This window comes from Lutjanus erythropterus, chromosome 3 (genome assembly GCF_056507025.1).
Source record: "Lutjanus erythropterus isolate fLutEry1 chromosome 3, fLutEry1.hap2, whole genome shotgun sequence".
NCBI lineage: Eukaryota > Metazoa > Chordata > Actinopteri > Lutjaniformes > Lutjanidae > Lutjanus > Lutjanus erythropterus.
Window position 1 is genome coordinate 635928 of NC_139319.1, and position 13150 is coordinate 649077.

The 13150-nt window shown below is 40.7% G+C and overlaps 2 protein-coding genes and 1 long non-coding RNA gene across 7 annotated transcripts in view; 2 read left to right on the plus strand and 1 right to left on the minus strand.

The window, feature by feature from the left end:
- Window positions 1-6241, plus strand: part of LOC146329306 (phosphofurin acidic cluster sorting protein 1-like) — a 21865-nt gene extending 15624 nt beyond the window's left edge. The window contains exons 17-24 of the mRNA XM_084714543.1: window positions 990-1100; window positions 2137-2239; window positions 2618-2660; window positions 3657-3702; window positions 3795-3888; window positions 3989-4194; window positions 4283-4393; window positions 5560-6241. Of these exons, the coding sequence (XP_084570669.1) occupies window positions 990-1100; window positions 2137-2239; window positions 2618-2660; window positions 3657-3702; window positions 3795-3888; window positions 3989-4194; window positions 4283-4393; window positions 5560-5672 (827 nt within the window). The 3' untranslated portion in view covers window positions 5673-6241. The remainder of the gene's footprint in view (window positions 1-989; window positions 1101-2136; window positions 2240-2617; window positions 2661-3656; window positions 3703-3794; window positions 3889-3988; window positions 4195-4282; window positions 4394-5559) is intronic.
- A 6-nt stretch (window positions 6242-6247) lies between these two features.
- On the plus strand, window positions 6248-7115 carry LOC146329307 (uncharacterized). The gene is made up of 2 exons (XR_014769798.1): window positions 6248-6386; window positions 6725-7115. It is a non-coding gene; the product is annotated as an uncharacterized LOC146329307 (long non-coding RNA).
- A 3081-nt stretch (window positions 7116-10196) lies between these two features.
- The window catches only part of slc8a1a (solute carrier family 8 member 1a), a 33013-nt gene continuing 30059 nt past the window's right edge, over window positions 10197-13150 (minus strand). For all 5 annotated transcript variants that reach the window (XM_084714545.1, XM_084714548.1, XM_084714547.1 and 2 more), the window contains one exon: window positions 10197-12740. In XM_084714545.1, the coding sequence (XP_084570671.1) occupies window positions 12364-12740 (377 nt within the window). In that variant the 3' untranslated portion in view covers window positions 10197-12363. The remainder of the gene's footprint in view (window positions 12741-13150) is intronic.

Genomic DNA, 13150 nt, shown 5'->3' on the forward strand with positions numbered 1-13150 from the left:
GATGTTCCTGGTGACTAATGTCCCTGTTGATTAAACGCAAAATGAAATTAAATGAAGAGGGTCACAGTGTCTGCAGGTAAAGGATCCAGAGCTAACGTTAGCTGCAGCCTGACACACAGCGTGGCTAACGTTAGCGTTAGCTGCAGCCTGACACACAGCGTGACTAACGTTAGCTGCCAGCCTGACACACAGCGTGGCTAACGTTAGCTGCCAGCCTGACACACAGCGTGGCTAACGTTAGCTGCCAGCCTGACACACAGCGTGGCTAACGTTAGCTGCCAGCCTGACACACAGCGTGGCTAACGTTAGCTGCAGCCTGACACACAGTGTGGCTAACGTTAGCAGTGCTAACAGCAGCAGCAGCTCTGCTTGCAGGTTTCTGTCTGTGTCTGTGTTTAATGTGGTCACATGTTTCTCCAGTTGAGTGAATATATATCAGCTTATTCTGACATTCATCTGTCTGACTTTGCTGATATAAACATCCAGTGTTGCCACAGCGATCGGTTCATACGCACTGGGCGAGAGGAGCTGCCGTCTGACAGAGACGCAGCCCTGACTGGTGGCGTGCAGCTGCATAAAATCTTAGAGGCAACAGAAAACTGGCATCATGCATGAATGAAATATTGATAAATATTTTAAACGACTAGTATTTCTGGTGCCGACCAGCGAGGGCGGAGACGTTTAATCGTGTAGTCGACTAATCGTGTGCATCAATAGACAGAACCAGGCTCAGCATCTTTCCCATGAACACAGTAGTGAACACAGTACCAAGGTGGTTTACAGAGTTTCCTGGTAGTAAAACAGTGTTAGCTGACTTAAATGTACATAACATAACTTTCTTTAGTTAGGAAGATTAGATAATGCCGACTTTTGTTTTATCAAAACAACATGACCTAACAAGTTTGGAGTGAGAACGTGCTGATCCTAACATATAAACCATCTCGCCATGAACCTTCCCATGATGCTCCTTGTGTTTATCACCTCACCAGGACCCCAACCGCTGGCCAAGTACCTGGCTGCCCTGGACAGTAAATTCAACAACCTGTTCATGGACACCAGCTGGAGGGAGCTGTTTGGACGCGTGGAGCCGCCTCCTCTCGGTACCTTCACGTTCTCGACCGCCGACCCGCCGCTGCTTCTGTCACGTCCAGATTCTGTCACGGACCGACGAAGTCTGATTCAAACTAAATGAGCCTGTTCTCATGGAGGGTCTCAGAACTGACAGGACAAAAAAAAAAAACTGAGACGTTGAGTAAAACATGAATGAAAACAGAAAGTAATGATCTGCAAATACTTTTCAACCATATTCAACTGAAAACAGTAAAGGACTTTGACCAGTCAGAAGAAATGTCCTTCAGAGGACAACTTCTTACTTTTATACTCTGAGGACATTTCAGAGCCTGAACTGTTTGACTTTTACTGCAGTAAACAAGTTGAATCAGGTTAATAAAAAAGTAACAAGACATAAGAAGACGCAAACAACAAAAGACAAAAGAGAAAAAGGACATCAAAGTCAGTAAAAGGATGAAAATGATGTCATCAGACAAAAACAACATAAAAGAAGTAAAAAAAAACATAACAAGATGAAAAGAATGTAACAGGATGAAAATGATGTAAAAAAACAAAAACAAAGGAAAAGAGGAAAACAAGATGAAGATAATATAAAAAGCTGTAACAAGATGAAAATTATGCAACACGATGTAAAAGATGAAACAACACAAAAACTATGAAAGTAACTGAATAAACAATAAACTTAATAAACTCCATATGCCTGATTAAATCAGGTTTTTGTTGACAGAAATCTGGGACACAACTTTAAAAGGCCAACATTTAATTCATAGCAGCTCTGTTATCATCGTTTTTTTCCACAAAGCACGTTTATAAATTAAAACCCAGTTTAATTAACCAGATTTATTATTTCTGGTGGGACAGGATTTGTCGCGGTTCTCAAGAATGAATGATTTAGAAAATGTATTAACAATTTCAAAAATCTATTTTGCTGCTTCTGTCTTTGTCCCGGTTGAACACAAGAGTCATAATGTGTGTAAAAACTTTGCTGACGTCATGTGACCGTTGTGTGTTTAATGAAGATGAAGCCTTTGTTTCCTGCAGCCGTGGTGTGTTTGTGTTGAACAGATCCTGTCGGTGTGGCCGGTCGAGTGTCGCAGTACCTGAGCGGAGCTGCTGTCTCTCACCTGTGTCCGATCTCAGAGGCCATGCTCACCTGCAAACACAAGAGGTGCTTCTTATTTACAGCCGCTTCTCTTTAACCAAATCACCTGTTTGGTCCAGAAAATATCAGAAAATGGTGAAAAATTGATCCTGTCACAATCTGAAAACCGGTGGAGCGAACGGACGTACGCAGATTATTGTGTGTCCAGACAATATGTGGCAGAACTTTGATCGGGCCTGATGTAAATCCAACTAGATATTGATTTTCAAATCAATTAACTGAGCCAAAGCTCAGTTTTAGTATTTCTATACAAAATATCCTGTTAATTAAATGTATATATTTGTTGTAGCTCATTGTGTTTGATGGATTCACAGAGAATCGACACTGATTTTGACTAAAAGTCTGTTTTTCTGCTGATTGTGTGAATCTGATGTTCTTCTGCAGCCCCGACGACGACTCCTGTCAGAAGTTTGTTCCTTTCATTGGGGTAAGAAATACTTTCAGCCACTATTATTACTGTGATTACTCCATCAGTTACTTCATGGATTACTACCTTTATCACTACAGTCACCAAAATTTTTGACAAAATGTTTTTCAGTTGTACATAATTCAAACTTTTCTTTGCCCGTGACAGTTTTTTGCACATTTAGGTTGTGGCTGCTGCTTTTATTTTATTGCATTAACTGAGGAAAGCATTAAAATATAAAAACAAAAATGGTGGTATAATTTTGTTCTGCAGTCTGGTGTCGTCATCTACATCTTTCAAAAGTGAAAACAGCAATAAACATCTTTCAGTATTAAGAAATACTCCAGAGCCGTCACCTTTAGATTTTATTTTGGCAGGTCAGCAGGAAGTCATCAAGTCTCAAATACAGACTGGCTTAACCAAACAAAGATTAATTTAATCTTTAGACTAAGAGATTCTTGTTTACCCAAACCAAAATAAATACATAAATAAATAATCAGTTTGAGTGCTGTGAGGATCTAGTGAGTATAAAAGAAAAGTGAAACCATAAGAAAAAGTTCAACTGTTTTCCAGCTACCAAAAAGTAAACAAACAAACAAACAAACAAACAAACAAACAAACAAACAAAACGTGATTATATTGTTTGCTAGCTACCTAAAAAGTAAATAAATTGGTACCCAGTTTGCAAGCTGGCAAGAAAGTAAAAACAAACAAAGAAAACATTGTTTGCCAAATAAAAACTAAAAGAAAGGAAGAAACAAACAATTATATTGTTTATTGCCAGATAGTGAAAAGGTTAACAGAACTGTATATAGTGTAATAATGGGAGAGAAATTAAAAAAGAATAATGTTACATTGTATGCCATCTAGCTAAAAAGAAAAAAAAAAAAGTAATATTGTTTATATATATTTTTATTACAGAAGTCAGTGTGATATTGACTGTAGTTTTCTGTTGTTGCCATGGAGATGGCCGAGCAGTCCTGCAGAGTTTGTGTCTGTGTTGTGTGTCTGTTTCAGCTGGTGAAGGTTGGCATTGTGGAGCAGAACTTCCTGTCCACCTCAGGTAGACCGGACTCACCTGTTATCTCCAATATTTAAACCTTTATTTTCAAGGGAAGATCCTGTCTCTCATCACAGCTGCTCCTCTGTCCACAGTCGACTCTGATGACATCATACTGGGATCTCCGCCCTCCCAGTCAGGAGCACCAATCAGCATCACCTCCACACCTCCACCCTCCCCCTCCACCAGGTACTTCCTGTTTACTGCAGCACAACGTGTTTCAAAATGGCGGCCGTCTGATCTGATCAGAACCATGACCTGTGTCCTGTGTCTCCTCCTGTGTGTCCAGCTGTCCCGGGGAGGTGATGGGTCTGCAGGTGGACTACTGGAGCAGTCAGGCAGGAGGAGGAGGAGGAGGAGGAGGAGGAGAGAGGAGGAAGGAGGCGGGGATGAAGAACACTCTGAAGAGTAACTTCCGCAGTCTGCAGGTGTCGAGGATCAGCGGAGGAGAGCTGATGAGCATGACGGTGGTGACCAAAGAGAAGAACAAGAAAGGTGAGGAAGAGGAGGGGTGATGAAGGTGAGGAAGATGAAGGTGATGGTGATAGTGATGATGATGATAATGAAGGTCTGTGTCTGTCAGTCATGTTCCTCAGCAAAAAGACGAAGGAGAAGGAGGCGGAGTCGAGGAGTCAGCTGATTGAAGGAATCAGCAGACTGATCTGTACCTCCAAACACCAACACACACTGAGAGGTACACACACACACACACACACACACAGAGGTACACACACACACACACACACACACACACACACACACACACACACACACACACAGAGGTACACACACAGAGGTACACACACACACAGAGGTACACACACACACACACACACACACACACACACACACACACACACACACACACACACACACACAGAGGTACACACACAGAGGTACACACACACACACACACACACACACACTGAGAGGTACACACACACACACACACACACACACACTGAGAGGTACACACACACACACACACGCACACACTGAGAGGTACACACACACACACACACACACACATTTCATCATAGTTTAGCATGTTAGCATGTTAGCATGCTAACATTAGCAACAGTTAACGTGACCAAAACTAAGTGACAACTGTTCGGCGTCATGATGTTTAATGTCCCTGACGGCCTCTGTAGTCTCATGTAGCTGCAGAGCAGCCGGAGGACATGAGAGACAAAACCAGAAAATATTTCCTCCATAAAATATGAAACAAATTCACCAAACCTAGTGAATAAAGTTTTAACACTGTGTAACAAGCCAACTAATGGCTAAGAACATGTGAATATATCTGGATGTCAGAAAAAACTGAAGCATAAATCGCTGAAAGTTGAGGCAGAGCAACTGAATGACATCACAAGGAGACATATAAATATAAACATATTTTACACATTTAAACAAACTACACCAGAGTCACATGACTTCAGTGTCACCAAATCTAACTGATGAGTGTTTGATGTAAAGTTGAGGCGGAGCATCCAGAGGACATGAAAGAGAAAAACAGAAAATATTTACATAAAATATGAACTAAAAACACTGATTATCAGAAGAGGCACATAACTGATCACTCAGTTCATCAGCTCACCTGGAACCTCAGCTGAGGTGATATCAGGAAAAGTACCAGCAGGTACGAGGTACGTACCTGTCGAGCCGCACTGTGCAGTGGAGAATCAACTCGTCATCGTCAGCGCCCTCTGCTGGACAAATGCAGCAATGGAGGTGCTATTTCTAGACAAACATGACATTTTCTGATGAGAGTGCACACACACACACACACACACACACACACACACACACACACACACACACACACACACACACACTGACTATCACCTGCGTCTCTCTCAGTCTCTATAGACGGAGTCGAGTGGAACGACGTCAAGTTTTTCCAGCTGGCTGCTCAGTGGCCGACTCACGTCAAACACTTTCCTGTGGGGATCTTTGGCTACAACAAACCCTGAACCTCCTCCTCACCTGTGTCACATGACCCCGCCCTCTCAGAGGAGCAGAAACCTCGTTTGCCTTTTTTCACTCACATCCTGTTGGAATTGAAATATTTGTACCATGAAAGTTACTTTTTAATTATTTATATTAATTCTGCTAAGGATATTTATTGGATTTGGATATTTATTATTATTTGTATTTATTATTGTAAATAATGTACACAGTTTCAAGTGTGTGTGTTTGTCTAATAATAATAACCACAATAATAATGATGTAATAATGATTAATAATGTTGTTTATATGTTGTTTAGCTGAGTATTGTTACTGATTTGATACAAGTCTGTGTTTTCATTCTTTTTTTTTTTTAATTTAAGTGGGGCTGCTGTCATAGCAACAAGACCTTAAAGGACCTATTTGGTCATGTTTACTATAAACAGCCAAAATTGTAACTTAATGGCAGAAAATAAGGAAAAGCACAAGTTTCAAATAATAAGCTAAATGTCAGTAGAAATAACCCCCGAGAGAAAGCACTCAGTTTTCACGCTGCCCTAAATGCATCATTTCCAAAGTTGTTTTTCTACTTTAGACTGGCATGTGTGCGTGTCTTTACATGGTCATCAGCTCCACCCACTTGTTCTCTGATCAATCAGAAAATCAGAAATCTTGCTTAAGAAACAAAAACTTGCTTAAAACTGAGGCAGAGCAGCCGGAGGACATCGCAGGGAAGACCTGTAAGTTTTCAATTTTCACAAATAATATCTGTTCAAGTTGCTCACTGCCAAATTCAGATCCCAATATTCTGATTAAAAAAATATCATTTTTAACCGTCAAGAAGTCTGAAACTGATAAGTAAAAATAAGCCATGTGTACATAAAGTTAAATACCAAAACCAAAATTAAATCTGTCAAATCTGCAACTGCAGATTAGACACGCAGCGATTAATCATTTATTAAATGAAGTGCCAACTAGTTTGATAATCAATTTGAGTTGTTTTTTTAAGGAAAAAATGTATAAATTCTCTGATTTCAGCTTCTTAAACATGAATATTTTCTTTCCTCCTCGCTGACAGTAAACTGAATATCTGTGAGCTGTGGACAAAACGAGACATTTGAGGACGTCATCTTGGACTTTCTGGAAACACTGATCAATATTTTTTTGACTTTTTTTGGACCAAACAACTAATCAGTTAGTGGGGAAAATGATGGGCAGGTTAATTGACACTTGTTAGTTGCAGAGTGAACTGACTCATATTTGTGAATCAGTCCGACAAACATCAGATTAGATCAGTTTGTGTTTGGTGTTGTTCTGTTGGAGCTGATGAAGTCGTCACTGCAGAGATTTAACCCTTTAAAGAGACTGTGAGCAGTTTTGTAGAATGTGTGGAAAAAGTTGTAGGATGTTTGAAACAATAAACAAAACTGGAAACTGACTTTGTTCAGCGTGTGGCAGTTTTGTTTCCACACTCAGCAGCTCTGTGATTTTATCTGTCATGGTAGAAAAAAAAGTTTTCACTCAAAGGAACTGACAAGTTGCTCTGTTGGTCAACGAAGTGTTGCTTTTAGAGGTGTTTAAAAAAAATTACAGAATGGACTCCATTATATTTGGTAGTTTGCTATTGTTCAGTAAGCCCCGCCCTCCTTAGTTACTGTTGCTACGCCTGTCAAACTTTCCATTCTGGCACTGCAGTGTTAACGGTGGCAGATTGTGAGTAATTGTTGAAACAGGAGGTCTGTGATTCCTCAGAGAATTAAACAAAAGCAGATTCTCATTTTTCACAGAACAAATGCAGATTCTGTGGGATCTAACAAGTTTGTCTGGAGGTAAAGTTACTGCAGCTAGTTAGCTAGTGTTAGTTAGCCGAACATGCTAACATTTGCAGCTTATGTTAGAACAGATGAAGACAGTTTAATCCATTCACCACACATGTGCTCGTGTGTTTCATGTTTTTTAGAGACGACAAAAAACTCATGAAACGTTGAGTATCTCTCTTCTCAGAGCGTCCTGCACACCTTCAGCACGGAGAGAAATGGAAAGCTTGACAGGCACCCTAGTTACGTTTGATAACCTATGATTTCAAAAATTGCTGTTTGGAGGCGGGACTTAGCAAACGGTCAATTATATATACTTATTTAGACTGATAGCATTTTACCTCACCATAACTGACCCTTCCCACCCCTTTTCGCTCTGCGCTCCAGTAACAGTTGTGCAAACTTGGTACTCAGCAGTACTGTGGTCAGTGTTCTCTTTTCCTGTTTCCCATAAGCTTACATTGAGAAAGAATTAGCTGTAAAATGGTGGATACATGTTTTGAGCCTCACAACCCCATGAAATGACTCATTTCATTGTCAGGATTTGGTCCCTTCAGGACGATAACAGTCGAAAAGACGCACAATTAAATTATTTTATCCTCATGTTATCCTTTTAAAACAGGTAGTTAGCCGCTTAGCTGAAGGAAGTCTGTACTGTGCAAAAGATGTACTGAAGATCCGGCACAGAAGTTGGATGGAATGGAATGAATGTTGTATCTAGATCTCCTTAAGACGTCCATAGATCCACTTGGTACTGAGCTTAACTGCATTTGAACGAAAAGGGGCAGGACCTAGGAAGGGTTAAGTCAAAATCCACCTCACAGCACCTCTACAGCTCACTAGTTTTCACATCCGAAAAAGAAGAACCAGGCAGCTGATGGTGAGTCACACTGAATCTAAACACATGTCCTGTGAATTATGAGTCTGAGAGGAAGTAACTGGAGCCCCGAATCTCCTCCCTGAGCTGCGTGTCACTGCTGCAGCATGTTAACTTCCTGTTGTTTTTACAACACTTGCATGCACCTGTTCTTCTTCACCTTCTTCTTCACCTTACCTGGTATCTTAGTCTCAGCTGAACATGTATAATCAGTAAACGTTGCAGGAAGACCCACCCCTACTCTGCCTCTGATTGGCTATACCTTCCACAGTTGCTAAAAGTTCATGTTTACTTAGCTATAACTGGCTAACTGGTGGTACAAACTGGTCAAGACCATGAGGACAGTGACTCACTTAACGCTCAGCCCAACGTTGTCTCTAAGCTGTCTCTAGCCTGTAGGGGTCGCTGGCCAGTCACAGACCTCGCTGTGGACTGGCTGGAGCTCTCTCAAGAGAACGGTCTTGAACACAAGTGGCTTTTGCGTCCTCATTGACGGATAGTCAACACAAAAGTCCAGTATAAAATTAACGGGGAGCCATGGTTACCTTGCCTTGTCCTCCTGTGGGATGTTTTGGTTTCTGCACCTGTGGGACAGACTAGGAAGTGTTGAATGGGTGAGAGTTGATGTGGGCAGGTGGTTCTGGCTAACAGGGCTTTGTGCAGACCTGATGCAGGGCTGCCAGCAATGAAGAGCAAATTACTGACCCCCTATTCAACCCGATCACATCATTTTCACTGCTAGTGATCTGCTACTTTATGCTACACATGCAAACAAGATGTCACATGGAAGCTGAGATGCCCCAGATTCCAGCAGCAACCAAAACTCAGAGAACAAGCAGCTGAAGCAGAGCTCATATAAACCTGACTTCATGCAGACAAAAAAATAAATCAGGTCTGACCTGCTGTTTGTCATCAGACACGGTTTCATATATCCTCACTAATCGAACGCTCCTGATCTTCCATCCTTCTGTAGTCATTTGCATTGACTCTATGGAAAACGACAGTGTCTGTCTCCATCTAGTGGCTGATTTGAGGTACTTCTTCTGTCTCTGTGAGCCTCTTTAGGCCATTTATACCTGTGTATTCTCCATTTATCTGCATGTAAAGCACAAAGCTCTTCAATATTCATCAGCATTCATTGTATTTATTAATGTTTAAATGTTTTTGGGAGGTTTATTTTATTTGTTCTTGGCTGTACGGAAATAAAGAGTGTTATGAAGTTAAACAAGGCAAAATCCTGGCGAGTGCCTGAGAATAAACTGCATCAGAAATGTTGTATTTTAGTATATTTACATCAGATTTGCAATTACAGTTGAAGTCTAGGATATTCAGTTGCTCAACTGGCTGTTGGAACTTGGTTATGGTGGTGATACTGCGTTGAAACTCTGCATTTAACTAGCTAAGGATAAAGAATTTATATGTTCCTTCATTGTATCTTCATTTGACTCTGGGATGGTAATAGAAATATGTTTAAATACAATAGATTCATTTTTTTTAGCTTCTTACCTTTCAAAAGTGACCAGATGTTTGCATATAGGCCTAATGGCTGAGGAGTTATTCCTGATTCATTTTGGATCTGTTATTTCAGGTATTTTTTTTAAAATAATGGCTAGTTATTTTAAACTCTCCTGCGCTCCCTCTGAAAACACCTCACAGGTTAAAAACCTCGGACATAGTGCCACCACTGAGACAAACTTTACCAGTTTAGCTCCACTGCAGGTCTCACAAGTGAACAGATAAACCATCAGGATGTTGTTTGTTCTGACTGTGGCTGTAATGAACTCTGTATGTAGGACTTCACAACAATCATACTGAAAAAAACCTTCTGAGGACCAATCAGAGAGGAGAACATTCAAGAGGAAAAAAAACACGTCACTCACTGTACTTTAATATTTGAAGGAAAGACACTGCATTCTGTTGTCAGATAATACGCAACAGCCCTCATCCAATAGGCATCCATTTTTCAGTCAACCGCTGTTGCCAAACAACCAATCATATCACAGAACATCATGACAGACGGCTCTGCTCTTCAGTGTTCTTTGAGGTTACGTATGCACTCACACACACAAACATACACAGTTATATATCAACTGCCTCAGCAGCTCAGGGTCAACTCGACCGAGTCCAGGTCTCTGAGTCTCCGTTTCAAAGAGTTTGAGGTCGCGGCTCAGCAAAGACCTTTAATGGCTTCAACACCAAACTCAGGATCCTCCTACGCACAAAATTAACTATATTTCAAACTCAGTGCAGATATTCATTCAGGTGCAACACTACTGCTCCAGTCGCCTTAAACATCAAAAGCCCTGCAGCTTTTCACAAGACCACAGCATGAACTGCCTCCTTTCATCAGAACGGGGCTGTGATGTCACAACTCTGTTTGTGGTTCAAAGTCCTTGCACAGCAAAATTAAAATAGTTGATGTTAAACATTGCTTAAAGGTACGGATGAAGGATTGGTGATACAGATAAATGTCTCTAAATGTTTGGGAGGTATGTGACGATGGAAACAGTCTTGGAGGTCACCGGCGCTCAACAGCCAGACAACAGTCCAATGTGGAGTCAAAAGGAAGTTTCAGGAATCTTGAGGGTTTACCTTTAGAAATCTGTCAGACCAAACAGAATCTGTCAGCAACTTGTGGGAACTTTAGACACCCTTCAAAGATGATTTGAATCTGACAGACCATTAAAGAACCTAAAGGAATTAGACAGAATATTTAGAAAGTTGTCAAAATAAGAAAACCCGTCAGATCATCAAAAACATTATTGGGAGTTTCAAGATTTCAGAAAGTTCAGCGAGCTGGCAGAACCATCAGCTAGAACTGTGACATGTCCATCAGAGAAAAATGTTACAAGCTTTCGACGTCTATCCAAACCTTCTCATAAATCATAGTAGTGGAACTGGTCAAGAACCAGTTGGAACCTTGCGGACTCCTCAGAAGTTTATCCAGATCTAGATTAGAAATATTGAAAGAGTCAGTCAAAATAAGCAAGATCCCACGTTTTGAACTTGCTAGAACCTTAAAGAGCAACCTTTAGACATATGAACATGTTAGAATATTAAGGAACCTCTCCCTTCAGAACCTAGCAGAACCATTTCAAATTTATTGAAACTCAACGCAAATTATGCAAGAATCTACTGGAACCTTTGGTAATCTATCAACTGTGTGGAACCTTTAGAGATTTACCTAAACCTTTAGACAAAAAGCATAAATATAACAACCCGTGAGAACCCAGTCGAACCCTTAAAGATGTATCCAAACCCCTAAAAAAAAAACTGAACAAAGGCTGTAGGATCCTTCAAGAACCTGTGGAGGCTTTAGTTTAGAACCTGTTACACCTTTACAGAACACAAATAAATATTCTGCAAGTTCTTTCATCTGTGTATAGAAACCTGTCAGATTAATATAAAAACTATTAGATTAGCTGACATGTCCTTTAGAACCTTTAGAAATCCATCAACTGTCAGGAACCCGTTACAAGCTTTAGACATCTTACAAACATTTAGAGGAATACCAGAAATTATAGGAACATGTCAGAACCCAGCAGAACCCTTAAAAGTTTATCTGGACTCTTAGAAAAACGATAGAAACTGGTCACATTTTGCAGGAATATATTCTAACTTTTAGGAATCAGGGCTGTCAAGAAGCTGTAGAATACTTCAAAAACCTTTGGAACTTTAGGAACCCATCAAACCTGTTCTTTACAGAACACAAATAAATATTCTGCTGGGCTCTGTGTAGTTCTCTGTGTTTAGGAACCTGTCACATCAACAAAAAACTATAAGAACTATTAAGAGTTCTTCCAAAATTTCAGAAACCTCTTAGAACTGTTACATGTCCTTTAGAACCTTTAGACATCAGTCAACTGTCAGGAACCTGTTACGGGCTTCAGATTTCTTCCAAACCTTTAGAAAAATAACAAACTATAGGAACCTGTTAGAATATGCAGGAACCTTTAGAAATCCGCCAGAACTGTTCATCAAGAACCTGATAGAACCTTTTGGGCCCTGATAGAAGCACAACTCTTAGAAGGCCTTTATGTGGCAGTAGGCCTCCAGCGAGGAGAAGATAATGTACATTAACCACAGGCTGAAGAACAGGCAGGTGGTGAGGATCTTGGGAACTCTGGGTCCGCCGAGCTCCCCGCCGATCTCGGGCCGGCGGCGGTAGATGAGCACGGCGATGCAGATGAAGGCGAAGATGGTGAAGAGTGTGACGGAGAAGGCCAGCGTGCCTGGGTCCACCCTGAACTCCCGGCCCTTGGAGCGGTGGAAGATGGCGGCGATGGACCACGCCACGCCGATCCCCAGGAAGACGTTGACGGCGTTACTTCCAGTCACATTACCGATGGAGGCGTCTGCGTACTGGTCCTGGATGGCTGCCACCTTACTGGCAAAAGTGTCTGAGGGAGAGAACGAGGAAAAGAAACATTAACGTCTGAGCTACTGCAAACTTTAAGACTTTACTTTCTGTCAGTTCAGCTGCTGTTTGAAAATCAGGGAGCAAACTTTTCCTGCATTTCTGCACCACCCAACTTTAAAGTCAAGAAAAGTGCGTTTACTCCTGACGCTGGAAGAACTGTGCTCTCGTTAACAATTTAATCATAAACAAAAGTGTTTGTATAGATATGCACTGTAGAAAAAAAAATCAAAAACTGGTTACAGTGAACTGTGAACTTGATTTGTGTTTTTTAGTGCCTGAAAAATTCAATTGTTTTAATTGAAAATATTACAAATTTGTTGTAAAAAAAAATATAAATAATAATATATATATATATATATATATATATATATATATATATATATATACATA